At 40.6% G+C, this 27,608-nt stretch overlaps 3 protein-coding genes across 11 annotated transcripts in view; all 3 read left to right on the forward strand.

Annotated features, from left to right (window-relative positions):
* The window catches only part of adgrd1 (adhesion G protein-coupled receptor D1), a 28,422-nt gene extending 22,262 nt beyond the window's left edge, over positions 1-6,160 (forward strand). For all 3 annotated transcript variants that reach the window (XM_046035150.1, XM_046035151.1, XM_046035149.1), the window contains 10 exons: positions 106-209; positions 429-540; positions 703-856; positions 2,554-2,620; positions 2,868-2,934; positions 3,320-3,411; positions 3,522-3,648; positions 3,744-3,785; positions 3,985-4,077; positions 4,169-6,160. In XM_046035150.1, the coding sequence (XP_045891106.1) occupies positions 106-209; positions 429-540; positions 703-856; positions 2,554-2,620; positions 2,868-2,934; positions 3,320-3,411; positions 3,522-3,648; positions 3,744-3,785; positions 3,985-4,077; positions 4,169-4,264 (954 nt within the window). In that variant the 3' untranslated portion in view covers positions 4,265-6,160. The remainder of the gene's footprint in view (positions 1-105; positions 210-428; positions 541-702; positions 857-2,553; positions 2,621-2,867; positions 2,935-3,319; positions 3,412-3,521; positions 3,649-3,743; positions 3,786-3,984; positions 4,078-4,168) is intronic.
* Positions 6,161-6,526: 366 nt separating this feature from the next.
* ulk1a (unc-51 like autophagy activating kinase 1a) lies at positions 6,527-19,865 on the forward strand. Of its 2 annotated transcripts, none has more exons than XM_046035929.1 (27): positions 6,527-7,039; positions 7,140-7,232; positions 7,310-7,351; positions 8,439-8,471; positions 8,567-8,603; positions 10,028-10,201; positions 10,325-10,398; positions 10,492-10,593; positions 11,521-11,579; positions 13,044-13,126; positions 13,215-13,265; positions 13,372-13,460; positions 13,637-13,793; positions 13,880-13,940; positions 14,388-14,477; positions 14,679-14,804; positions 14,908-15,035; positions 15,446-15,546; positions 15,787-15,908; positions 16,168-16,283; positions 16,548-16,673; positions 17,356-17,510; positions 17,626-17,798; positions 17,905-18,023; positions 18,247-18,404; positions 18,501-18,636; positions 18,786-19,865. In XM_046035929.1, the coding sequence occupies exons 1-27, from the start codon at positions 6,950-6,952 to the stop codon at positions 18,827-18,829; spliced, it is 2,739 nt and encodes a 912-aa protein (XP_045891885.1). In that variant the 5' UTR covers positions 6,527-6,949; the 3' UTR covers positions 18,830-19,865. The 2 variants fall into 2 exon arrangements, with proteins under 2 accessions (XP_045891885.1, XP_045891884.1); XM_046035928.1 differs by having other exon boundaries at positions 6,528-7,039; positions 17,623-17,798.
* Positions 19,866-20,144: 279 nt separating this feature from the next.
* Positions 20,145-27,608, forward strand: part of ep400 (E1A binding protein p400) — a 38,778-nt gene continuing 31,314 nt past the window's right edge. For 4 of the 6 annotated variants that reach the window (XM_046034321.1, XM_046034323.1, XM_046034322.1 and 1 more), the window contains exons 1-7: positions 20,146-20,327; positions 21,639-22,993; positions 23,109-23,216; positions 23,318-23,402; positions 25,424-25,818; positions 25,922-26,221; positions 26,486-26,671. In XM_046034321.1, coding sequence (XP_045890277.1) covers positions 21,674-22,993; positions 23,109-23,216; positions 23,318-23,402; positions 25,424-25,818; positions 25,922-26,221; positions 26,486-26,671 — 2,394 coding nt within the window. In that variant the 5' untranslated portion in view covers positions 20,146-20,327; positions 21,639-21,673. Of the gene's footprint in view, positions 20,328-21,638; positions 22,994-23,108; positions 23,217-23,317; positions 23,403-25,423; positions 25,819-25,921; positions 26,222-26,485; positions 26,672-27,608 lie in introns of all 6 variants that reach the window. The other 2 variants (XM_046034325.1, XM_046034326.1) reach the window with 2 other exon arrangements.

Genomic DNA, 27,608 nt, shown 5'->3' on the forward strand with positions numbered 1-27,608 from the left:
ATGTGCGTTGGTGGCACTATTTACTGACCCACCATGTTGACAGAATATTGCTGTTTTTACATATTGTTTTGTCCATTGTTAATGGTAATGTCTCTCTTTACACAGCTCACTACTGGCCACAGGGTGGCACTGTCAACCATTGGTTATGTTGGCTGCTCAATTTCCATCTTCTGTCTTGCCATCACTCTGGTCACTTTTGCAGTTCTGTCGTGAGTATAATCACATGAACAACATAGATTTTTTAAGAATATGCCACACTCATTATATTTTGTAGTGTATGTGTATATTTTATTTCATAAATCTACTTACATGGTAACGCACTGTACATCAATGTTCAAAACATACAGGTTTTATGTTTATATACTAAGTTATTATTACCAAAGTACCATATAAAATTAATGTGATGTTGCCTTTTTGCTCCTGTGCAGGTCAGTGAGTACCATCCGCAACCAACGCTACCACATCCACGCCAACCTGTCCTTCGCCATCCTGGTGGCTCAGATCTTACTGCTCATCAGCGCTCGCTTCGACCCGGGAACGGTAGGCACGCAGTTAAGATTATGTTGTTGATGATGATTATAATGGTTGTGTAAATGATTAAGATGATGTAGACAAAATGCTTTTTAATAGTATAGCGTACATAGATAATCATGAAAAGAGAATGTTTTGATGGTAAAAACCTTATTTTGTCCCTTTCCCCAGCTGCCTTGTAAGATTATGGCTGTCCTGCTTCACTTCTTCTTTCTGAGCGCCTTCGCCTGGATGCTGGTGGAGGGCCTCCACCTCTACAGCATGGTGGTTAAGGTGTTCGGCTCAGAGGGCAGCAAACACTTCTACTACTATGGCATTGGCTGGGGTAGGCAGCAGTCTTTAATTACTACACTTAGATGGAATTATATATCTGGCATAGTCACTTCAGAATATAACAAACATATCTGTCTTATAGCTTGTGTGATTTCTTTCCGATGTCATTTTTTCGTTTGTCTGTGCAAGAACACACTGTGTCATCTTATTTTATTGTCTCTGATTTTACCCAATGAGGCTTCTACCTCAAGCCAAGCCATTACTCCAAATATGATTTGGCAATATTTAAGTGACCTTACTGGTCAAATTGTGGTAATGAAAAGTAAATAACTATGACCCTGTTAAATAAATCTGCTTTGAGTTACATTCCAGTATAACAATTGCCTCTCCTGATCTCAGTGAACCGGAGTTTGACGGACAGATAAAAAGAATGTGGGACATACGTATAATGTCTTTGACTGCTGAGGAATGCATAGTCTCTCCTTCACATGCTGAACCCATTAGTGGAAAAACGATCCCGTTTTTTATGACTTCCTTTCTTCTGGCCAGAGTAATTTTTCATTTTATGTGGCCAACTGCAAATTATGTGCTGGAGAATTGTCTGACATATAGCTGTTATACATAAAAAAGTAAATACTGATTTTATAATGGATTGCTGTTGCTATTAGCTGTGATACAAGCTGTTGACTACTTTATCTTTCCTTTCCTCCTTCAATGTCAAAGTTTCCTCGTAGTATAGCGTGCTATAAACCTTTGGGCTTGACATGCCAAAAGATCAAGGCACCAAAATGAAATGAGTTATTTTCAGGGAAATGAGCAATTAGCAGCACATCAGACAAATAAAACCACCACTGGGTTTAAAAGTGTATGTAAAGACAGGCGCTACAATGGGTGGAGTTTAACAGATTGGACGACAAGTATAAAGCGTGTCACAATGTTTAACAGGGCCACAAGGTTTAAATTAACCGAGGCATACTTTTGGATGACACTGTGGAGGTTAAAATAAATCCAATTAATAATATTGTAATATTTGGCCCCAATCTGGCATAACCTGTATGCCTTGGTCAAAGACTTTTAGGTCTAATAGGTTGTAGATGATTCCAAAATCCTCCTGTTAATCTAAGAATATGAGATATATGTTGGTAACTTGTGTTGATGCTGTCATTAAAACAGGCTTCATTATTAACCCTGTGATCTCTGGCCCAGGTCCACAGGGGCCTAAAAGGCTCAGGTTCAGTGTTTTGCAAGTTGTGGTTTTGGTACATAATTAAAGGTACCCTGTGGAGCTTTTGACCAATATTTATTAGATTGGGTCCCCGCTGTGACAGTTGGTGGCGGCAATATGCCAACAAAGGCAGGGAAGAAGAAGATTCCTAGCAAGCAGACATGGATTAAAAATATTTTTTTATATCGATTTTGCAAAACAATTTTAAAGAAAGGAAATGCATTCAATACATTTATCAGACCTCAATGATAGACACAATGTGTTTTGTTGATACACTGAATGCAAACTTGAAACAAAACTCCACAGAACAACTCGATTTGATGCGTACACTGTAAATAAATGTGTATGTAATCAATACAGGGAATATAATTAAGCTGCCATGATATGGTGTGTTGGCTCTGTACTTGATTGGTACTTGAACACAACAGGGCACAAGCAAAGTGCAAGGAGAGCGGGAGAAATCACCCCACACCCCACATTTTTAGTAAATGTGTAACATGTGCGTTTGTTTCTTTCTTTTTCAGGATCTCCTTTGGTTATATGTGTTGTGTCCATGACATCAGCTCTGGACAGTTATGGCGAGGTTGACAAGTAAGTATGACCAGCATTATATATAGGCATTATATGGAATTCATTATACTCCATTAAAGCTTGATGGAACTGCATGAGAATTACATCACCTGAAAGAAACTGAAAACCATCAAATGTCTTCAGTGTTATTCAAAAGCGTTTATGTAAAAACATATGTCATTCGATATTTACATTAGTGCATTATAGCATTTTACTTGAGATGTAATTTTTTTCCTTTTTACTCTCCCCCCTGCCCTTGTTTTCTCAGCTGCTGGCTGTCGCTGAAGAATGGAGCCATCTGGGCATTTGTGGCACCAGCTCTGTTTGTCATTGTGGTGAGGAAGTTGCAATAATTTGCAATAATTTGGGGTGGTGATGGTGCAGTGGCAAAAACACATGCCTTTGGCATGAGAGACCCGGGTTCAAATCCACTGTGAGACCATTGTGTCCCTGAGCAAGACATTTAACCCCTCGTTGCTCCAGAGGCGTGCGACCTCTGACATACTTAGCAATTGTAAGTCGCTTTGGATAAAAGCGTCTGCTAAATGAATGAATGTAATAATTAGCATTTGTCATATTTTACAGTTCCCAAATTTATTGCATAATTTAATTCAATCTGCATTCATTGTAAAGTTGTATTCTATTCGAGGAGGAAATAAAGAAAATCATATCTCCTGTGCTACTGAGTCAAATGTATTTAACCTCCTCTCTGATTTCCAGGTGAACATCGGCATCCTGGTATCTGTGACCAGGATCATATCTCGAATCAGTGGAGAGAGTTACAAGATTCATGGAGATGCCAATGCAGTCAAGTGAGTTTATTTGTTGTCATGATCAGACCAATGGTTTTGTATTTATTAAATATTGTTCTCATATTAAATGCTAATGATATAAACATGGTTGTCCCCTGCTTTGTTTCAAGGCTGACTGCAAAGGCAGTGGCTGTGCTCCTGCCTATACTCGGCATTTCCTGGATCTTTGGCGTTCTTGCTGTCAACACACACTCTCTGCCATTCCTATATATATTTGCTGTATTCAATTCGTTACAAGTAAGTACTTGATTAGGGGATTTATTCCTTTACAAAATGTTTGCAGCCATTTGTGAAAATTCTACTAAAGTTTGAATTTTTTTCCTGTGCTTCAGGGGTTCTTTGTCTTCTTGTTTCACTGTCTTCTCAACTCTGAGGTATGTTGCTAAATATGATCAGTATGTGTTTTAATAAGAACAACTAGAGTTTAATTTAGCTCTAGGGTCTCAATTAGTGGTGATATTTATTGTACTTAATTAGCAGGGAGGGGGCGATTTCTGATTTAGGGTGACAAGATGTATTTTGCCTCACATTTCTCACCATTGTCTGTCATTGTGCCTTTATTTCTTTCTGCAGGTCAGAGCTGCTTTCAAACACAAAACCAAGGTGTGGTCTCTTACCAGCAGCTCCATCCGAAACATCAATGTGAAGCCATTCAACTCTGATATCGTGAGTGCTGGCATTGAAGATTTGCTCAAGCAAAAATGAGCCGTTAAACTTTTAACTGCCTGAGTCTTAACATCTCCTTCCCATCCTGCAGATGAATGGAAACAAGGAGGGCGTGTCTCCCACCAAAATGAACACATGGGACAAAAGCACCAACTCAGCCAATCGTATCGACCTTTCCGCCGTGTAGAACCGCAGATCATGGCTTCTGTCTGCTGCAGGAGAGCAATCTGAAGCTCACTAGTGTAGAATGACAAACACTGGTCAGAGAATTTCCCCACTATATTATGTAATAAATTGGACACTCATCTGCTCAAGTGAAAGCGATACCGAAGGTCGCGTGGTGTAGCTGAATAGTAGCTTCCCCTTCAAAGACAAACAGACTCTAAGGACTGCGCAAGGATTTCTGAGGGGACAGTGAAGTGACCGAGAGTCTTAAGATCCATGGTTGTAGTTCAGGGTCTGGTGATGACCCCCTGTGTAGTGGAGCATCTCGACTTGTCAGTTGCATCCTCCATCTGCATGTTGCAGTTGATTTACTCATTGACAAGAGCTTATTTAACAGAATAGTTCAACATTTTGGGTAATAAGCTTATTTGCTTTCTTGCTGAGAGTTAGATGAAAAGATTGATACCACTCTCCGGTCAATATAGTAAATATGAAGCGACTCCCAGCAGCTGATTTCACAAAGCTTAGCACAGAAACTGCAAAAAGGAAGAAAACAGCTAGCCTGGCTCTGTCGAAAGGTCACAAAATCTGCCTACCAGCATCACTAAACCTCATTAATCAACATGTTATATTTCATTTATTTAATCTGTACTAAAACAGAAGTGTAAAGATGACAGATTGTGGTCTTATGGTTATGTGTCGGACTAGCTAGCCAAGCTAGATGTTTTTCCCCTGTCTTCAGAAGTTAAAGTAATCTGCTGCTGGCGGCAGCTTCATATTGACATGACAGTGGCAGCGATCTTCCCATCTAACTTTAAGCAAGAAAGCAAATAAACAAATAATTCCCAAAATGTCAAAATATTACTTTAATCACAGTGATGTGTTTTGACATATAATCTGTCTCACACTATGAAATAGTTCAATAGCTTTAATTTAATGCAACATATTACAAGTTGAGATGATAATAGGTATTTTCAGGGTATCGTTGGGTACAAATGCATAAACTTGGATAAAAAAAGACAAAGGAAAGCAGTAAATTTTCCTTAAATAGTGTTAGATGCATGCCTTAAAAAATGACATGATGGTTTTACCAGCTGTTAACAGTTTTCACACACACACACACACACAATTTGCTTATTTTACCTGGATGAACGTCTCCAAGATTCACTTGATTAATACAGCTTTAATCCATAAACACAAACACAGTGAAACACATAAACTGTATAACAGTGGATGAACTAGCAGTGAATTAGACCCTCTGCCATTCTGATATAATGTATTTATTTATTTTGTGATTCTGAGTTCTGTATCATGTATTCTGCAGAGTGTCGCAGCTCAACAATCAGTATGTTCTCATGTTAAATCCTGTGTCTATTTGTGTGTTTTCCCTCTCGAAATGATCTGACTGGTATATTTCCAGTACCTCACATCTTAGTAACCTGCAGTATGTTACGCTTTTTGAGGAATAGTGAATACTGGTTGTGTTTTGGACACAATCCTGTGAAGTTTTATGTTGTCCTTAGATATTTCTGTTGCTAATTTCTTTTACGTTTTCATATTTTGTGTACATTGAAATATGTTCTACAGAAGAGGGACCTGAATGCTTTTTCACCCTTAACATACTGTGAGAATGGAGAGAGATGACATATTTTAAAATGTTACTGATCTTACACTGTACCAACATTAGGTTTCCTAAAACAGGATTTACTGTAAGTCACTCTGTGCTCACTTTAAGTCAGATTTCAAGTTCAATATTTCTATGCTTTTATGGCCTTTAATTATTGTTGTCTTATGGTACTATGGTTTGTGCTTCCAACTATCTTTATTATAAAATGTTTATAACAAGAAGTCAGTGTCATCATTATTACATGGTTTTCACCATCACGTTCACATTTGTATTTGTTGTAAGCCAATACGACTTGAGCTATAGAGGATACTCCTGTGTGTGTGTGTGTACCTGTGAATAACATTATTATCAATCAATTTTTGGTAAGGAATACTGAGACATCCTGCATTATGCAAACAAATAAACGCAAAAACTGTTTGTGCATGTACATTTTAGTCCAATAAAAATATAACAGGGATCATACATACATGGGCTGATAGACTCCTAAAATAAAAACACCTACCACCATAAGACTACTTTTGGAAAATGACTTTGATACAGCATTTAAAAATAACTCTTACTCAAATTAAGACATTGAATTACGAGTTTCCGAGCTGTCCCTAAAGGCGTCATCATCAAGCAGCTGCTTGTTTGCGCATGCTCGCCGTGGGATATGAATAACTCGAGCTTATGGGCAGAAAGGTGAGGAAGACAATAATATCTGAGCTCAGTGTCTGAAAACAAACAGCGATTAACAACACTAACGTGAGCTTTTACCTTCAGCCGGTTCTAGGAGAGTTACAGGGACTAATTTGAGTCGTTAAATAAAGACAGCGGGTCGCTAACAGTTTGTTTACATAGCCTACAGTGGTTTATTCCTACGCACGTTGTTTTAACTTTTTGTTTTGACAGAAACTTCGCAATGTTGTCAGCGATTATAAAGCTTGTCACGTGTGAAAACAGTATTTTTCTTCAGTGAAATGGGATATACCGGCACGAGGGAAGTGTCGTTGGACTGTACGTCTGTTTCAGTTGGAAAATCAGCCTCTTGAACGTGCTCGGATACTTTTAACGCGTTTATTTATTTTTTTGTTATCATCAATGGAGTCTGTTGGGAGGTTTGAGTTCAACAGGAAAGACTTGATTGGTCACGGTGCCTTTGCAGTTGTGTTCAAAGGCAGACACAAAGAGGTAGGTTTTATATGTGAGATAATTGTGTATGTCATTGTTGATAAAAGTATGGCTGGTGTATTTATATCCTGCTTCTTCTTCTCTTTTTTTAACTTTAAAGAAGCGTGAGTGGGAAGTTGCTGTGAAGTGTATCAACAAGAAAAACTTGGCCAAATCACACTCTCTGCTTGGCAAAGAAATAAAAATATTGAAGGTAACACTTTCACTTTTGCCATAAATTCTGCGTTTCTGGACCTTTTTAACTGAACATGTTTTTCCAACCTCTTCTAGGAACTCAAACATGAGAATATTGTCAGACTACTTGACTATAAGGTAAAGATGGTTTACCCCCTCTTGTCACACGCATGCACTGCTAGTGTAGACTTTGCTGCCACATGCTGCAAATGTTGACACAACAGTGAACACCATTTGCTCATTTCGCTAGCACCCTCAGTGATCTGAAGTGGAGCTGTAGTTTATGTTTTTCATAGAGGTCCTTCCTTTTCTTTGAACCCTTATTTCTTTGATTCCTCTGTATGTCATCGACTAAATAAATATCCTTAAACTTTTAAACAGGTCACACATACAGTAGCACAGCACATGAACCATTTCCTTGGATATAAGTTTGTGTGCTTGGATATAAGTTTGTGTGTGTGTGTGCGTTCTTGCCTCTCCTCCCCTTACTGACACCTGCCAGACGGGTGAGCTGATCTCTCACTATTTCTAACAGATGGCAGGGTGCAGCAGGTTAAACAATGGCTTATAAAACACACAGTCTGAGTAGTGTCTCACAGCAGGCACACACCAGCACACAAGGCTAATGACTTTAGATGATACACTCACTGGGTGAGGCTGCATGAGTCTTTTGTAGACAGCAATGTGTGAATTTACCCGGCATAGATTTAACTTGGTGACGTCAAAGACAAACGCAACTTGCTCCCCCACTCATTACCTCCCAGTGAAGTCAGGTGGGACTGACACCCTAAACTTCTCACCCTTTTACCCCAGCCTGTGTCACCTCCGCTCTGGGACCTTTTCACTGGCAATGAAGCAGGGTACCGAATTTGGGAGGGGTCCTGGTTGATTCAGTGGGCCCAGTGCTAGATGGGGACCATGACGGGGTTAAAGTTTCAGGCCCCCGAGTTAGCTGTTGTCAGGTGGCCCAGAATTTCAAGAAGCTCAGCTAGTGACGGGCCAAAAAAAGAGTCCTGCTTAGTCTAAGAAATGAGCTGGTGTCATTTATAATGTAATAGTGCACAGCTGATAAGACACTGATAGATTAGATAGATTGTTGGTAGAAGTCACAATTTAACATTTCTCTATGTGAAATAAATGAATCCAGTAACTTTTAATCTGGTTCATACCATTACTGTATTTCAGTTACTATTCCATTGATCATTTTATCTGGTTTTATCAACAGGAAATGGGAGGATGTGTGTATCTTGTCATGGAGGTAGGTTGTTGGAGAAATGGGAATGCAAATCACATTCACTTACAAGGCCGCATTGTCAAAGCTTCTATCAAGACTTATCTCTCTCGTCTTTTCAGTACTGCAATGGAGGCGACCTAGCAGAGTATCTTCACTGTAAGTTTGCTACATCATGCAGGGCTTACTATAGTTTCTGTCTCACCACTGTAAAGTTTTACATTTCACCTGTTGTCAAAGCAAAAAAGTGGACACTCACATCTCCCTTCACTGTTACACTAGAGGATCACTTACTTTAGTAAGTTACTAGTAAACTCTGTAACTTGTAAACATGTTTTGACCAGCTTACTGTTCTGGCAGGTCCGTTGGGTGTTTAAGAGGCTTGGCTGAGCTTTTTCAGTGTTTTGAAGGAATAATAGGATTTTTAGGAAGCAGAGCAGACGGCCATAGAATTCAGGTTTATGGTTACGACAGGTCAGTAGGTAAATTATCACTAATACTCCCAAGTGCTTAACCCAGATATAATTAAACCCCTAGAATTAGCTTGTGGGAGTTTTCCCCACAAATTATGTAGAGATTGGTACAAAATGAGTGGGGGAAAAAAACAACTCCCAGCTTTTATTTATTATGTCCTTGGCCTTCTGTGTACCTTGGGATTTCAACACCTTTAAATTCTCAGAATGATGAAAAACTTTTCTCACTAGACTGTCACGTTGAAAATCTCCCCCCCGCCTCAAGTTTCAAACCCTGTTTCAAAATATGATGACGCGGCTGAGGGCATGGAGTTGAGTTATCTCACTCTAAATTTACGTCCTTGTTGGTGTCGATGTGTCTATTTAAATGCTAGGCTGGAACGCTGGTCTGATTCTGCCGCCGTGCCAGCGTCTCTTATTTTGTAGCCCATTCTGCTTCTCTACCAAGGTGGCACAACCAGCCAGTCACACTTGGCAGAGTTCACCAAGCACTGATGTCACTCACTCATCCGGTGGAAAAATACTGCAGGTAGAAATACTAGATGTACTTGAGGGGTGGGGCTTGATATTAATATCCAATTGAAGCCCCACCGTAAACAAAATTCTCTTCCACGAAGTATGACAGCAGTGACGCTGATGTGTTAACATCTTCACCTCACATCATGTGTTAAAAACAAACAAGGTAAATACAATTTGTAACTAAGATCAAGGGCTGCAACTAACAGTTGTTTTCATTATTATTAATCTGTTAGTTAACTTCCCAGTTAAGAATTTGGTCCATAAAATGTCAGAAAATAGTGAAACATTCTCATTACAATTTCCCAAAGGCCAAGCTCATTATTTTTGTTTTGTCTGACCAACAATCCAAAATCTAAAAATATCTTGTTTGACACACATTCACATTTATTTGTCATTTGTCATTATTTGACATTTGTGTTTAGAAAGTGACTTGAATAAGAGATCAATTGTCAAACTAGTTACGGTTAATGTTCTGTTGATTGATTAATCAACTAATTGATCTGGATGCTAAAAGGCTAATTTTAATCAAAGTTCTGCCATGCTAACGTCCTCCTGGATCATCTTGTTTATTTCGTTACTCTGACCCTTCAGCTAAAGGCACGTTAAGTGAGGACACCATCCGCGTATTCCTGCAGCAGATCGCTCAGGCCATGAAGGTCCTGCAGAGCAAAGGCATCCTTCACAGAGACCTCAAACCCCAGAACATCTTGCTCTGCCACCGAGAGGGGCGCAGGTCCAGCTCCACTAATACCTGCATTAAGATCGGTAATGACTTTACTCGGCAGAGTATTAGAAGATCTGAATGCACAGTATGTCTGTAAAAATGTGTTGGTATAAAGAAGATAGTGGAGTTGTTTTGTCCTTCACCTTCTTTCTCTCACAATCTAGCTGACTTTGGGTTTGCACGTCATCTCCAGACAAACACTATGGCAGCCACACTGTGTGGCTCTCCCATGTACATGGTGAGTGTAAAAGCCTCTTACTCTGGTTTCCCGTGCCAACAAGGTGTAATGTCACTGTGTCTCTAAGCTGTAATCTGTGTTTGCCTGACACAGGCTCCTGAGGTCATCATGTCCCAGAACTACGATGCCAAGGCTGATCTGTGGAGCATAGGGACTATTGTGTACCAGTGTCTGACTGGAAAGGCGCCATTTCACGTGAGTTGCACTTCAAAGCATACAAAGACACGCATACACAGATACAAAAACATCACTCTTTCTAGGTGTTAAGGTAAATGGATTTAGCAATTTGCAAACAAATGCTCGCTAAGGTCCCTTACATTAAACATTTATGAAACTGTTCTGCTTTAGCTCCTAGGAACAAAGACGGGATGAGTCTGACAAAACATGAGTGTTTGACAATATAAAACTGAACATGAGGCATCCCTTTCACACAGAGAAACGACATGACCACCAAAGCAGCCCTTTAAAAACCACCTGCCTGCTTAGTGACGCTCTCCCTTCTCTCCGGTGTTGGAGTAGTTGGAAAATGCTGGAACAGCTTGTTAGGAAAGAGCCTTGTTTACATATGGAGGGCATGTGGAAATGACTGCGAGCCACTTCCCTGGACCCGTAGTAAATATTGTTTCACAACCCTCGGTATTACTTTCTACTGTTCACGTGGCTGCGCAGATGAACCTCTTGAACTGTTTGCTCAGTTTGGTTCTATGTATACACACTTGCATGTTTTGTCTCTTCTTTGGTCCCTTCCTTGTCTGAAATCCATTTTTAGCCCCATGTGTTAGCAGTTAAAGAAGAAATACTCCATTTGACCTTTTGTAACTATTGAGGTTATTCATCTTGCAGTTTCCATGAAAGTATTTTGGGAATAGGAGAGAGGCAGGTAGACTTTCATATCATCCAAGCAGGTTAGTGAGTTGAGATAATTCCAAGGGTCAGTGTGAGGTCAGCTGCTGCTGATGATGATGATGATGATGATTATGATGATGTTTACTTAGCTGGCTAAGCTGGCATCTCCAAGCATTCCACTTATCATTTATGTTTGGATTATATGCACTGTGGTATAATGTTTTTTATATTTGTAATAATGTTAAAGTTTTCACTATCATTCATTCATGTGTACAGGCCAGCACACCACAGGAGCTCCGTCTGTTTTATGAAAGCAACAGGACCCTCTTACCCAGGTCAGTGCACCCCTGGATGACACCACGCAAAATACACACACACACACATAGGCTGACGGTGTAAACATGCATCACAGGGAGATCTGTCTCCTCTGCCCTCAGTTTGCTGATTGATGGGTGACTGTTATTCTGCCATGTGCTTACACTCACGTTTGCATGTATGTGAATGACTTTGACACAGAACAATAATCCTAATGTGGAAGAAACAAGAGACACCTTTGGGGGCTGATCATTCTAGACCTTTCTGGATAAGCCACTCTCACACAGTTGATTTTTGAAAATCTAACAAATGTTTGATAATATAGTGTCCGGCCTACTCTGTGAAACTCAGTGTCTCTGCCTTGATATCACTTGACAAATTTAATTTTGAATGCTGAATCTCTCATGTTCAGAACTTGGACTAGGGCTGGACGATATGGCCAAAAATGTTATCACGATAAAAAGTTTCATATCTTTCGATATCGATAATTATCACAATAAGTATCAAATTGTTATTTCCTTCGAGTTTAAAGGCTGATTTTTGCTCCTGAGTGAAAGTTGAAGAAACCTGATGGTTAATTGTGGTTTTAAACTCTTCTTAATGGTCAGAACATGACAAACACTTGAGTGGATCACTTCACAAATCTGAGGTAGAACATTCAAAACAATTATGATAAATTCTTTGTCAACAAATATGCATGAGTAAAATTAAGTAAAAGCTTTTTTCAGTCCTTTTTCTTCAACAAAATAAACATCTTAATAAAAAAAAGTCCAAATTTGTGTATGATTCAGTCAATACAATCAAACATTTATTGAAAATGTATTGAAAAATATTATATTGCGATAATTATTGTTATTGTCCAGCCCTAACTTGGACCTGGAAAGTGTTCAAAAGGATTTATAGATTGTTTGCCCACTGTTCTCATGGTGTACTTTGCCAGCCTGTGTATGTCTCTTGGCTATGGCTATGCTTATCTTTTCATAGAGATAAAGCCATGTGATAAGACAGACCCTGTTTGTGTGTGAGGACACGTGGCTTGTTGTTTTCTAGTCATTCTATATATAACCTGCTCCGAGCTGCCAGCTAGTGGCCTGTGCGGCAGTCATTTTCCACATGATCCACATAGCTCCACACAGACGTGCACACACATGCACGGTACTGACTCGAAGTGTCATGATGCCCTGAAGTCTTTCACTGAAACCATAAATTAGATTAAAGATTCACCTATTTTATAGCTCACTCTGAGCTTATGAAACATAAGTGACTTAAATATAATTTATTAACACCACATGTTGGCAACAAAATGCTGAGATTAAAATGTTTTTCTCCTCTTTCTGGATTGTATTTTATATCCAAAATTAGTGAGGTGAGCCAATCTAGTAATCTGACTTGAAGTCATGGTTCCTCTCATACATCTTGTATAGGATTGTTCAACAGCATTATGGTTTGTTCAATGATTTTTGGAAACTTTTGTATTTTCTCAGCATCCCAAAGGAGACTTCTAGTAATCTAAGACACCTACTGTTTGGGCTGCTGCAGAGAAACCATAAAGAACGGATCAGCTTTGGTGAGCCTCTGCCAATTAACATTCAGAACCTCATTTCATATTTACATTTTTAAAAGCTTCTCTTACATATAAATCTTTACATTTACAGATGAGTTTTTCCACCATCCCTTCTTGGAGACAAGCTTGTCCACAAAGAAATGTATGTATCTTGCTTGCAGCTTAGAATCAATAAAGGTGCTGTAGCTGGAGTCCAAACACAACAGTCCTAACACAAGCACATTTATGTTGTTTTGTTTTTTTGACAGGCTCTCCAGTGCCAGTGCTTTCCTACCCCATTTCAGGCTCAGGCAGTTCCTCTAGCAGCTCCTCCACATCCCATCTGGCCTCCCCTCAAGTATGTACACCCTTCTTTTGTCAATGTTTAAAAAAAAATGTAAAAGATGGCGAGCTAGAGAGGTAAAAGATGTGAATTTTAAATTTAAAAAAAATGAATACAGAACACTCCTATTGTATTTTCCCCTGTAATTTATTGTTTTATTTTATATTGTACTTTATTTTACGCTTTCTTAGCATTCCGATGGAGAGATGCAACGTCTTCAGCCCAAAGCACGGTATTCCCCTACACAGGACACCCCCGTCTTCCTGCTGAAAGAAATAGCCAATCACGACAGTAAAAACACCTCATCTTACACAGAAGACTACGTCATGGTGCCTGCCCAGTTTCCCAGTAAGACATCAAAGCCTCACGCTGTAGATATCTTTTATCCACATCAGCACAAGGAATCTGAATATTTATATTTTACTGCTTTGTAGGTGAATATACATGTGAGGTGGAAGTTGGGTCACCCATTGAGAGCTGCCTGATATACAGTGGGTGAGTAGTCACTCCTTGGGGTGCACAATATCATGTCCGTTAATCAGTATCAGGTAATCATTGTTGAGAATATGTGAAATTCTGATGTACTATGTGGTGTCCACACATTTTAAACATGTCTGTTTAAATGCGGTTAGCACAAAATACTACGACTGTGGCTCAGGAGGTAGAGCATGTTGCCTATTAATCGAAAGATCGGCGGTTCAATCCACATAAATTCACAACTCAAATTCTTGCTATAAACTTGGGTATAAGAGACAGATATCTGCTTTTTGATACGTACAAAAACACAGTGACAGTCACCATCTTACAGGGAACCTACTTATAGGGAAGCTACAGTTCTGCTGTAGAAAGGAACCGCAGAACTGATTTGTCTGAAGATGCAAAATTAATGTTAGTAAATGTTATTACTTTGTCTAGACAGCACTGACAAATGTCTTTCTTTAGGACTTCACTACAGGCTGAGAGAGGTGCCGTAGTTGCAGCAAAGACACCTCCACCACCTCCCCTGCTACACTCTCCCTCCAAGCTTGTCAGGTAAGAGAAAGCCAGAAGAGTTTAGATTGTGGTGGTTTGAAGATCACTGTTCTGAAATAGATGATTAGGTTGAGCAGTGTGAGAAATGATGGTTTTAGAAATGTACATTAACTTTTTATAAATTGCACTGCTATATTTTTTTTGGTTGAAAATCACTCTTAACTGTGTCTAATTCCTTTGCTTCCTCTCTCATCCATGCAGCAAGCCTGTTGAACTTGTTGGCTGTAAGTGCAGCCAGTCTGGTCCCATTCCTGTCCCAACTCAGATCCAAAACTACCAGCGCATCAAACAGAACCTGCAACCTGTCGGCTTGCATAGCCCCACCAGGCATGTACAGCCGCTCAGCTGTCTCATCTCTGCAACCACCTCAGTGTCTTGTTATGACCCCATTCTCTTCTGCCTTTGTCTGACAATGTTTTGTGTCATTCAGGATCACACTCTGCTGTGCTGGCAGTACCCCACAATGTAAAGGATGTAGATCTCCAGGTCCAGGATTTGCCATTAATTCCCCAAGGCTGGAAACTGGAGGAGCCCAACCACAGCAGTGCTCCCCTCTAGGTTGGCATCTCAATCTGCTTTTGTTTTACTTATCTAGGGAGTGTTTGCCAGGCAGAGCTCTTGTTGCATCTTTCTCAGTCACACACCTACAGTTTATCACAATACATGGGAATTTGTCAGTGCAGTGTCGCTAGTTGTTGGCCAACAGGGCCATTTGGGCCTGTATCACTATGAAAATCCTGCCATCTGAAATATGTCATGTTCAGTACATTCACATAGTTGTTTTGTTATTTTATTTTCCCACTTTCGCTCTGTCTGAGTCATCTACTTTTATGCAGGCCTTTTGACAACACCCAGAGAACATACCTGCACTTGTTTTATTCAGTGTTAGTGATAATGTTATGGGCATTGATGACTTACTAAGAAGATCTCTGCTAATGGTTTAATCTTTATCAAACTCTGTACTCCAGTGGGAATGACCCCAAAGACCTCTGAACAGACTCTCCCGCTCAGCACAAGAACTGGACTGCTCCTCGGCTCCCCTGACATGCAGGACACATCCCGCCCCAAGGTCAGCTTCTAGAGCTTCCATATATTACAGAAACAGGACATCCAAAAATAAATGTACACACCATCTTATCAGTCAGTCATGTTTGTGTCACAATGCTGCTCAGCAGCTTACCTACTGTGTGAGCTGCTGAGAGGTAAAAAAAAAAATCTGTGTTCTGAAACCAGACATTACCTAACTGAACAAGATACATGTTAACAATTAAATTAGGTTTCTGAACTTTCATATCCTTTTCAACAACAGGTTCAATCAAGAATGCCAAACCGAATCAGGACAGTCCCAGACCTTCAGTCCTACGACCCATCACCTGCATCCCAGACCAACCTCAGGAGGAAATCAGCCAATAAAAAGGGCCATTTTAAAAGGTCACAAGAGCGTAATATTAATATATTATTGTTAATATAACACATATTGTTATATGATAATAGAATAATATCCTCTAAAATCATATTACAATAGAGTGAAACTTGAATTTGTTTTTATGTCAATAATCCGCACCTAATTGGGGCATTAAGATGAAAACCTGCTATCTGGCACCTAGAGATTTCACACAATATAAAAGATCTGCCATCTGATCAATTATTAAATGCTCTTGTGGTGTCTGTGGCTGTATTGAATGTCCAGGTCACTGAGCACAGGCAGGTTGTCTGACATACTACTGAAAGCAGCCTTTGGAGCGCAACTTTTGGAAGGAGGAAGTGACGAGAGCCTCAACTCTGAGAAAAGCATGGATATAACAGGTACACGTAAAAAGTACTTGTAGTAGAAGTAAAACCTTTATGTAATAATGGCATCAACGTCTATTGTGAAATAAACACACACATAAATGTGGAGGCAAGGTGAAGTATTACTGTATGTTTGTAACATGCAGAGGTGACAAGGCACCTATTATTAGGTATCCACTGCCCTTCTCCTGTTATTTACTGGCCTGCAGTTCAGCTGGACCACATTTTCGAAACACATCTTAGCCATTTGAATTGAACTCTTCTTATTTGTTCCTACAGCTCCACCTACTGGTTGTCATAGAGGCTTTCAGTGCTCAGACAGCCCACCTCCTGTTGTCTTCACAATGGGTTCTCCGTCCAAAGGAAACACTCCTCCTGATACCATGGCATCAAGGGTGTTCTCAGGTAAGTGTTCTAACCACATTGAATATTGCTATATTTATTTTAGCTTGTGTTGCAGGATGTTTTCGGAAGTCCTTAATTAAGTACATTTAAAAGCGATCCAGTGAGGCTGAATTTTAATTATGGACTGCTTTCTCCACTTTAGTGTTCATGTAGACCACTTTTAGGTTACCGCAAATTAGGTTACATGTAATTCTCCAATTAAAAAAAAAAATCTAAAGCAGGGGATCGCTGGTAGCTCACTGGGTTGAGTGTGTACCATGTATCAAGGCTTATCCCTTACTGCAGCAGCCTGGGTTTGACTCTGACCCAGAGCCCTTTTGCTGAATGTAATCCCCTGTCACTCCCTGGCCTTTCCTGTCTCTCTCTACTGTGTGACAAATTATTAAATAAAGCAAAGAAAAAAAATCTCTAATACGGAGAGCCCTTGTTAAAATTGTGAGATAAACCATTTGAACATTGGGCAAGTGAAAAAACAAACCATGATTCTTCACATTAGTCTGGTGGCCTATGTCATTACATGGTGGCACTTGTTTAAGGTGCATGTGTTTTAATCAAAATGATAATAAAACAACACATAATAAGAGCCACGTGATTATTGTTAACCTAAATTGTTACTCTCATGCTCTCTTCATTACTCGTGTCTCATCTGCTCAGTGTTAAACAGTATTTGTCTTAAATGCAGGCTCCCCGAGTTACATAAATTCAGCCTGGCTACTTAACAGTCGCCTTCTCCATGGAGGAAGCCGTAGAAACAGTGAGACTGAAGCCATGGACGCTACTCCACACAGCAGTCTGGTCTTTCACCCACCAGAGCTCCCTGAAGATACACTCATGGAGGTACAGACAAATACTATGATGATATTGTGAGGTGAATCCTCCAGGTTGTTTTGAATTTACAGACGCAATGTACAGTTGTAGACTCCAGTTTCAGTATATGTTCTTTTCACAGCAGGCTCATACAGATGCACTCAGTGACCTGCGTTTCACCTTGGCTTTTACCCACTGTGTTATGGAATTGGCTTCATCTAAGGACCCAGGGCTGGATACCATTAGCAGTCCTGATGTGTCCTTTCTAGAGCAGAGCTTGGTGACAGATCAGATCAGCCTTCTGAGTAAAGAATGGAGGTGAGAGGCATGAAGCTTTCTCTCATTGTTTTCAACATGTACATTAGCTCCCTTCCTTCATAGATCTTTGTGGGAATGACTTCTGTTTCTTATGTGTATATTTCAGCTATGCAGAGCAGTTAGTGTTGTATATGAAGGCTGAAGAGTTTCTGTCATCAGCACTGCACACTGCTAAAGAGAATATCAAACAAGGCCGACTCCTTCCCTCTGCTACAGTCAAACAAGGTGATGTCTGGTTTTGAGTATCAAGCACTCATCTTTTGTAGACTTGAAAAGGTGTCAGATAAATCTGTACAGTTTGTATTTGTTCAGGAAGAACAAGAGCTTTTGGGTGTTATAGTCTCAAAAATTGTGCTGTGGTAGTCTAACATGTTGAAGCATGATGATAAGGGTCAGTTTATATGTACTATAATAATTAAATGTATTTCTATACATTTCCTCTGTGCAGTGATCAGGAAGCTGAATGAATTGTACAAGAACTGTGTAGCATACTGTCGCTCCCTCAACCATCGGCTGCAGACCTTCTTGCTTGACAAACAGAAGCTTATGGACCGCTTCAATGGACTCACAGCTGAGAAGCTCATCTACAGCCACAGTGTGCACATGGTAAGCTCACCTCACAGCAGGGGATGTTGATATTATTATATTCTCCAGTGTGCATCTTTATCTTAGCCTTAACATGTGTGTTCCTAATGCATTCAGGTACAGTCTGCTGCTTTAGATGAGATGTTCCATTGTGGCACAGCATCAGGCCAGCGCTACCATAAAGCCCTTTTGCTGTTGGAGGGTCTGTCCCGAATCATCACAGAGCAAAAGGACATTGACAGCATAGATAAATGTATGTGACAGCACTATGACACACAAACGCCACAAGATGGTAGCTTAAAATGCCAGAGTTAGATCACATATGAATGAATTCCCTTGGTGATCTTGCCTAGATTTTATCCTGATCTAATCTGAAGTTTTCACTCTCTTTGTTGTTCTCAGGTAAGCAGTGTATTGAGCGACGCCTATCCGTTCTGCAGACTTGACAGTATTTGTGAGCTGTACAACTGCGTCCCATGAAATTGCATTCTCTTTCCTCATTCATCTGCCTCAATGTAGATGGATCCTCCTAGACTGTCAGTACAAACAAACATTTTGATCGGTCTTAAGGGAAATGACCACTGGAGCATCCGCTCCTATCCCACCGCCCAGTCTGTAATCTTTACATAAATGCACAGAAAAGACTGATAGTTGTGTTTTAGAGAAGTTCTTGAAGACAGATTATGTTATGGTTGTTTGAATACTTTGATCACGTATTATTTTGTTACAGACTGAATTAGTGTGTTTTGTGTTTTGCACAAAAGAATAATCAGATTATATTATAACTGATTTTAAATGTGTTGTACTTGAAACAAGGGTAATTTAGTAGTTTCCTGAATTTGAAGTGTTGGTTATGTGTATAGTAAAAGTTCACTGGCCAACAGGAGTCCGAATATTTTGAATGAGATGACCAAATATTGCCAATGTGTAGTAAAAATGTGCCAGCTTTTTTGTACAGATTATCACAGCAGAGTAGTGGATTTAACGGTAATGAAAGTAATGTTTTGACCACATACAGAATAATTGTCTTACAGTCATATAGACTTACATCAAAGAAAGCAATAAGTATTTTACATTTGAATGAGATTTTAGTTTTACACTGATCCAACAATGTCCTTCTACAGGGTTATGTACTCAGTCATGAGGAACTTTAAGTGACATTAACTGCACGCTACATTGGTGATGTTTATCTGCTGTTTGTGTGTAACCTTATGTGTGCACATTAGTTTTTGTATTTTTCCGTTGTTTGGATTCATGTGAAAGATTGTACTAATTTGTGAAAGAATATGTTCATGATTTTTGCCTTATAGTACAGGAGTTTAATACAACTGCATATTTAAAATTTTGTGAAAATGTGTAGTGTTACAGCAAAAGTTTGTTAGAATTTATCTAATTGTCTTTTCTACTTGTATTTTATGACTGCTTGTCAGATTTGCCAAAATGAGTTGTTACACACTGTGTGATGGAAAATAAATATTTATTGTTAAAACTATGGATTCTCTTTTAGTTTACATGCTTAATCAGTATGTAACGTTAAGTCTGACTTTAACAAACAATTATTAACCGTTATACCTTCTCCTGATTTCCAAGATCAAAATAATGTATCTGATTTGTGCATTTATATGTTTATAAGCAATACCTACAAAAAAATAGGCCCTTTGAAAAGTTTTGACTTAAATATTTCTCTTTTGCTAAAAATCTACAGCAGGTAAACAACGCCGTCGATTCATGGTAATACTGCTTCCTGGAGACTGAACGACCTCCGGGTTACACAAAAGGTTGTGGCAGTCGCCATGTTGGTGAATGAAATTAGCTCCAAAACATTAAATAGCCGCTAGCAATATCGATATTTTATTTTTTCGCGGAGTAACATTTGTTACAGCATGTGATTTACTGTAAATATGACTTAGGATTTATGAAACTACTACAGAAGGCGCATTCCCTGTAAGTAACCCCGCTGAGGTGATAACATTTATTTATTCATTAGCAGCTGGCCTGCTAGCAATAACAAGCTAACATCATTAGCATGTGCTAGCACGCGTCCCGTAGCAAGGGTACTTGTAATTGCTGAAATAGCACAGAAATCAGTATCGCATATGTTACAGTATAATATTTGTAATCTACGTTGCCTACATTTATTACCCAACCCTACACCCACACTTTATTATTTTGACAATTGCTACTAGCTAGCTAGCTAAGTTGCGCTAGCTAACGTTACGCATCGGAGCGAAAATGGAAATGGGACCTAACGTTAACGTCGTAACAAACAATGACAATTTAAGCCAGTACTCTGGAAATACTCCTGTGTGTAGGTAATTTTGGTTGTAATTATAATGTCGTTATTGTGTAAAAAGGAGGAACTTCGTCTAACGTTACAACAAACTCGAGAATTTCTCAACGCTGTAATTTACTGTAACGTTAATATAGGCCTAACGTAACGGTGCAAATCAGCATCACCTGTATCGGTAACGTTATATCGCCTTTGTTTAAGATGGTTGATTCACAGCGTAACGTTAGATGAGACTAGATCAACCCCATCATTTCCATTACAGGTCAGTGTGTATCTGGCCATATAGCTGTAGATTATCTGGCGCTCACTGTGCAGGTGTGAAGATGATTGTAGCTAACGTTATATTACGTTAAATATGTCCTGTTAACCTCTTACATTGGGGAAGGTGTGTGTTTCAGGCGTTGACAGCCCTTACCTGTGTTGCCATTAACACACCAGCTCTGTACCTAATAATCACATTGTGATTTGATCTGCCAGCTGTCTGTCATGAAGTGTACTACCCAGCAGCTGCCCTCTATGTTTCAGGATTACTTGGTATAAATGTATTTCGACATGTTGGTGTGTGTGTATGTGAATTTAAAATTGGGAATGTATAGGGTTTAAGAGAAAGAGTGGGAGATGTGGAGAAATTCCTCTGTCACAATGTATGTAATAAGATATTAAGATATATATAAAAAATACTAATTAGTTTTCTGTTAAATCAATTAAGAAATCATTTGTAGATAAAATAACCACAGGGGAATGTCTGTTTTAGGTGAATCCAGTAAATCATCATCATCATCATCAAAACAATCATCATTAATATCATCACATTGATGTAAAATCATCTGAAAAAAATCCAGTATTTCCACAAAGCACCGCTGCTCATTAATTTGCAATGACCTAATACATCCAGAGATATTAAAGGGTCACGATCAGTAGTTAAAACTCACTTATTTTTGTGCTTTGCTGTGCCTTTCCCACAGATTATTGTGTTTAGACATAGTAACAGTGTCACGCAATGCACCATGGAAGTGGATCACAGAACATGCAACGACAGCTCCAGAGATCCAAGTCTGTCAGTGGATCTGAAGCAGAGGAGCAGCAGCAGCAGCCCACCATGGCAGTTACACAGCAGCAAGCTACAGTTAACCACCCTCAATCTCCTGTGACCACATTTTCCTCTGCTGCCAGCCCTTCAGCTCCCCAGTCGCCCAATTATCAGATAATCATGAGTCGGAGCCCTGTCACTGGCCAGAACATGAACATCACTTTACAAAATGTGGGACAGATGGTGGCTGGTAACCAGCAGATCACCCTAACCCCACTCCCCATCCAGAACCCAGCATCCCCTGGCTTCCAGCATACCACACCTCAGTGGAGGTTTGAGCACGCTCCATCCTCCTACATCCAAGTCACCTCACCTGTACCCCAGCCCATGCAACCCCAAAGTCCCACCCAGCATAGCCCAGTTCCTTTGCAAGGTGTGACAAGGCCAGGAGCACCTGCAACAGCACTGGGTGTGTGTGGACAGAGTCCAACACGATTTGTTGAAGCTGGTATGTTGGTGCGACAAATCAATTTAGGAAATCCATCGGGAAGTGGCCACTTTGTTTACCAGGAGGGGACAGGACTGGCCCAGATTGCTCCTGCCACACCTACCCAGGTACAGCTGGCCTCTCCAGGAGCACCAGGCTCTGTGAGGGAACGCCGACTCTCTCAGCCTCACTCACAAACTGGAGGCACCATCCACCACCTTGCACCTCCAAGTCCGGTAGCCACCAGTACTGCTCTCCCCAATCTGGCCAGCCCTGGTCACATCACCACTTCCAACCTACCTCCACAGATCAGCAGTATCATTCAAGGACAGCTGGCACGCCCTATGATATTTGAGAAGTCGCAGCAGGGTGTGGTACCTGGAGTAGGAACCACAGCATCATTCAGTATACCCTCCTCCATTCCACCATCTAGCCCATCCCTCACCAGTCCACCCCAAGGGATGCCCAACAATCCTCTTGCACCCACCAGCATGGCTATGGGCACTATGAAGAAGCAAGTTCCCAAGAAGTTGGAGGAAATTGCTCCTTCTACTCCAGAGATTGCCCAGCTGAGAAAACAGTGCTTGGAGCACCACACCAAGAGGATGGAGAGCCTGAAAGAAGTGTTCAAAGAATACCTGATTGAGCTTTTCTTTCTGCAGCACCTCCAAGGGAACATGATGGACTACCTAGCTTTTAAGAAGAAGCCCTGTGTTCCCTTGTATACTTACTTGAGACAGAATGATTTGGACCTTGAAGATGAAGAGGAGGAAGAAGAACAGTCTGAGGTCATTAATGATGAGGTATTATATTGTCTGGCTCTTGGTGTAAGATCAAGTAGGACTTTACAATTAGATTACTGTACATTCATTTCATCCAATGCATATTGTTCCTCTTTCAAATTTGCGGCTTTTTCAGGTAAAGGTTGTTACTGGAAAGGATGGCCAAGCAGTGACACCGGTTGCCATAGCAACACAGCTTCCTCCCAATGTTTCTGCAGCGTTCTCTGTCCAGCAGCAGTTTCAGGTGATAGAGGCAACACTTGTTACAATGAAATTGTGAATTCTGTTGAGAATCTTTTGTAAGAGGAAATCCCCCACTAATTCTTTGAGAGGTTGTTTTTGCAGGGACACCAAGGGGCTGCTGCTGGGACCATGACAAACCCTGGAGACATGGATGCCTTCAAGAGGCAACAGGCTATGGTGCAAGCAGGTAGGACAAGGATCGTAGACTCCTGTCTCTCTTATGTTGCTTTGTTTCCTCCCCGTTTGCTTTGTTTTCTGTTTGTTTTCTTTTCTCCCTCTAATTGCTTCTGCTTTTAGATATTTGGCATCCTCTACTAGCGCTCTGTGTTGAAAACCCGAGGAAGGAGAGGTGACCTGTAAGGTCTTCAGAAGATCATTGCTCTGTGCCTAGTGCTTTTGTTTTGCGTTATGAGGGTATTGTGTGTTTTAAATCCCAGATCAGGCTAAGAGGTCCCGGATTGACGTTGGTCGCCATGGGCTGATTTTCCAGCATCCTGGTGTAGGTCCTTTAGGATCACCTGGCGTTCCACTCCAGCAGCTTATGCCAACTGCGCAAGGTAGGAGTGCTACTACCAGGCAGTTCTGTGTTCTGTTCGATGCTGCTGGACGTACCACCTTCCTCAAACTAAGGAGATTTAAAAAAGGGAATCACAACATTCATCTTCTACAAACAAACTTCAAGCAGCATCAACAAACAGATCTTCATCCCTCTGCTGGATTTCTCAGCAGTCCACAGGAAGTTCAGGCTTAGCTGTACCAGCACCAGCTCTCTCTGTCAGGATAAATGGGGAAGAAGACAATCCTGAACAAGTCTGAAGAAGAGTAGCCACTCAATGGGAAGATGCCATGTCTTATGATTTTCCTTTTTTGTTTTAACTAGTGATCACCCGTTGTTATCCATCTTATCTTTTTTGAAGTTTGTTCCTGTTAGTCATCTTTATTTGGACAGACCTTCCCGTGCTGATGGATTTTCATCTAATTTGGAGGTGGATCACAGAAAGTGGGAACCCTGTGGGAATAAATTCATTTCCAAGGGGTTTTGCTTGTTTTCCCATTTTATGAATCCACGTGTCATGCTTCTTTTTGGTTTCCCATTGTCATTCCTTCACAAGTCTTTCCCTGTCCGATTGTCCGTCCTTGCATCATCAACAGGGATTCAAAATCATCAATCTTAAATTCATACACATCTTCAAGAGTGTCTTTATTTATCTCATGTTCACATTTAGTTGATTTCCTTCCATGTTATTTCATGGCATTTTGTTCTGACTTGGCTTCTTTCCCTCAGTCTAAGTAGGAGGGGAATCATGTGGAGGAGTTGCGTTCGCGGGCACAGGTTTTTGCGATTGTGGTGGTGTGGGTGTGTCAGGGCCAGGTGTTGATGGCGTCTAGGCAAGGTGGTGTGACGTGCAGGGAGGTAAGGCAGGCGCTGCTTTAGTGTGCACAGCTCCGCTCAGGCCTGCTGTCTGCAAGACCCCATGTGTGTCCTTGTGCTCACCTCTGTGCTTTGTCGCTATGTGAGGCATCCAGATGCCTTGGTTACTGCTAGAATGACATCGCTTCATGCATGCCAAACATATGGTGTTTTTGTGCGTGTCCGCTCTATATTTTTATTTCCCCTTTCTTCTCCCTGTCTCTTTATTTTCAAAAGTTTTTTTTTTTTCATTTTCCTTTGTAACATTTGTATTTGTCCTCTCTAAAAACCTCTCTTATTGCATGTATAATTTTTGATGTTTTTAACCACATTCTCTCAACATTTGAAATACAATGTTTTGGTTTTGCATTAATCAAAGTAGTATTTTATTTGAGAGACATGTAGATTCTCACATTGATTTCATTTCTTCCGTAACCATTTTGCTGTATGACTTTCATTAGTTTCCGCTCTGATCATCAGGAAGTAGTACACTACTGTTGATTCATACAGTACATCTAGTTCATTAAGGCAAGGTTCTGAGGATCTCTAATAGCTGAAGCTCAAACAGTCATTTAGAATTTAAAAGTACTGTTTCATTATCTACTTATTAGCTTGAAAATATATAACTTGTTTAAAGGGGTCTCTCAAATATATTTTTTTATTCTAGCATGAGTACAAAAAGACATTTACAAAACACTTCACTTCAGCTGAATAGATTGGCAACTTGATTTTTACTGTCTTTTGTGTTGCTTTCTGTACTACTTGTTTGTCCTATAATTTGGTTACTATGTGTACAGGCGGGATGCCGCCTACTCCTCAAGCGGTCCAGATTGCAGGACAGAAGCAGAACCAGCAACAATACGACCCATCCAAAGGACCTCCAGTGCAGAATGCAGCGAGCTTACACACCCCTCCTCCCCAGCTGCCTGGCAGGTTGCCCCAAGGTGCCCTCTCTATGGCAGGCCTTTCCATGAGTCTCTCTCAGCAGGCTCAGTTAGTGGAGAACACAGCTCAGCTCGGCGGTCAGCTCCAGGCACAGTTGAAGGTGCAGGCAGGTGGGCCTGTTCTGGCCACACAAAACCCCCACACACAACTCCAGGCCCAACTGCAGCAGCAGATGCAGCCAGGTCTTCATCTCCAGTTGCAGCCCCAGCAACCACAATCCCAGGCTATATTACAGTCAGGACAAGCGGTCAGTGCACCTGAAACAAAAAAAGTTTTCATGTATGCTTGTGACTAAATAGTGAGACTGCAATTTGTCATATTAAGAATATTATTTTCTCCCTTCTTCATAGACGGTGGCACTTGCTCGCCCTGGTACAGAGTCAAACCAGCCAGTTCAGAGGATTATGACCAACTCAATATCCATGACGTCCATGTCTCCTGCTCCTCTCTCAGTTCCCAATTCTGTTCCAACCCCTCATATAGCAAGTCCACTCCGGCCTCATGGCTCAAACATAAACCCAAGCACCCAGTCCAAATTGACTGGAACCAATGGCATATCCACGGTCAAAATTGGTGCCTTTGGACAAAGTGCGACCATGCAGTCCTCACAGGAGGGTTCTCAAGATAAGCAAGTTGAGCAGGCCAAACTGGTAAGTTCTGCTTATGATCTTGGCCTGAATGATCCGTGCCTTTTTAAATGCCTTAAATACATGTATCCAATGAATACTGTCTGTATTGTTTCTTGAAAGCAGCTTTTCCACTTCCTCATAGTCATTTATAATGGCTTTTGATAAATAAGAATAATGGACAGCGAGTGCTCAATAATTTCAATAATCTCTTTTTTGGAGCATCTGAAACTAGAATGAAGATTGTTGATTTCTATTCTGATGTCACATGCTGTTTCTATTTCCCAGGAGAGTCAAGTGCATCAACGCATCTCTGAGCTAAGGAAGGAGGGCCAGTGGTCAGCCAGTAGGCTCCCCAAGCTTGTGGAAGCCTCACGTCCAAAGTCTCACTGGGACTACCTCCTGGAGGAGATGCAGTGGATGGCAGCTGACTTTGCCCAGGAGAGAAGATGGAAAGAGGCTGCTGCTAAGAAGGTATGGCAGGAGGGCTCTACGCTAACCTTTTTCCAAAGGAGCACATGTGCTAAATGAAAAAATTGAAAAAAGCACAGCGAAAAATTAGTATAGTAAATATTGATTGGTGCTTGTGTAGTTTTTGAACCAGGGACTGATTCACGATACACCAGCAGCACACACACAACACACACCACACCTGTAAACAAGGCTAATGAACAGTATTACGATAACTTTAGTAAAACAGATGTAACACACAGCCAAGGGAATGTGTTGCTCTCAGGAGAAGGCTAGAAGGAGCACATACTGACACACTGGCTTCCTGTGCAGTGGAAATCTGCATCTTTCACAACATGGAGGAGAAACTAGTTTAAATGAGTGTAATATTATAACATTAGATAAAAAGTACAATTTTAATCTAATAGTATACTGTTAGTATGTTAATACATTAATTATTAGGGCTGGGCACGTTAACGCGTTACCGCATTAATTGATTAATGCGGACAATTATTTTTTCTATATTTTTCCACCCGCGATCCGTTATCACGGCAGCAGCTGAGCCGCTTGCTTGTTAATGAAGCAGCCTATCAAACAACTCAAACAGCCGAAACCAACATCTGCACTCTGTGTTCGATGTTGCTTTACGTTTACCTGGTCTGTGCTTGTAAAATATCCACCGCGACTTGTAACGTCATTTCAAGTTTTAACCGAGTGAAGTCTGTGTGAGACCCCACTTCCAGTATGATATTAATTCCAGTTGGACAAAACAGCAGTACCATGTTTTTGAGTTGTTTTCAATTACATTGTCACTTAATTTGTTAATGCTAATATCTCATCAACAATCAGAACCATTCATGCAGAAGGAGTTCAACATTTGAAAGTTTACTGTAGCACGTCAAACTTTTTTATGTCCCTCCCCACCCAGGCTGTGACTTTACTCACAAGTTGTGCTCGGAAA

The sequence above is a fragment of the Micropterus dolomieu genome, linkage group LG21 (genome assembly GCF_021292245.1).
Source record: "Micropterus dolomieu isolate WLL.071019.BEF.003 ecotype Adirondacks linkage group LG21, ASM2129224v1, whole genome shotgun sequence".
Classification (NCBI taxonomy): Eukaryota; Metazoa; Chordata; class Actinopteri; order Centrarchiformes; family Centrarchidae; genus Micropterus; species Micropterus dolomieu.

Bases quoted from the DNA above. Each gene is read 5' to 3' on its own strand.
- ulk1a (XM_046035928.1), top strand. From the start codon at position 6,950: ATGGAGTCTGTTGGGAGGTTTGAGTTCAACAGGAAAGACTTGATTGGT. The intron at 14,805-14,907 runs GCATGTACAGCC...TGTGTCATTCAG, and splicing joins GGCTTGCATAGCCCCACCAG to GATCACACTCTGCTGTGCTG. The intron at 15,909-16,167 runs GTCACAAGAGCG...TTGAATGTCCAG, and splicing joins AAAAAGGGCCATTTTAAAAG to GTCACTGAGCACAGGCAGGT.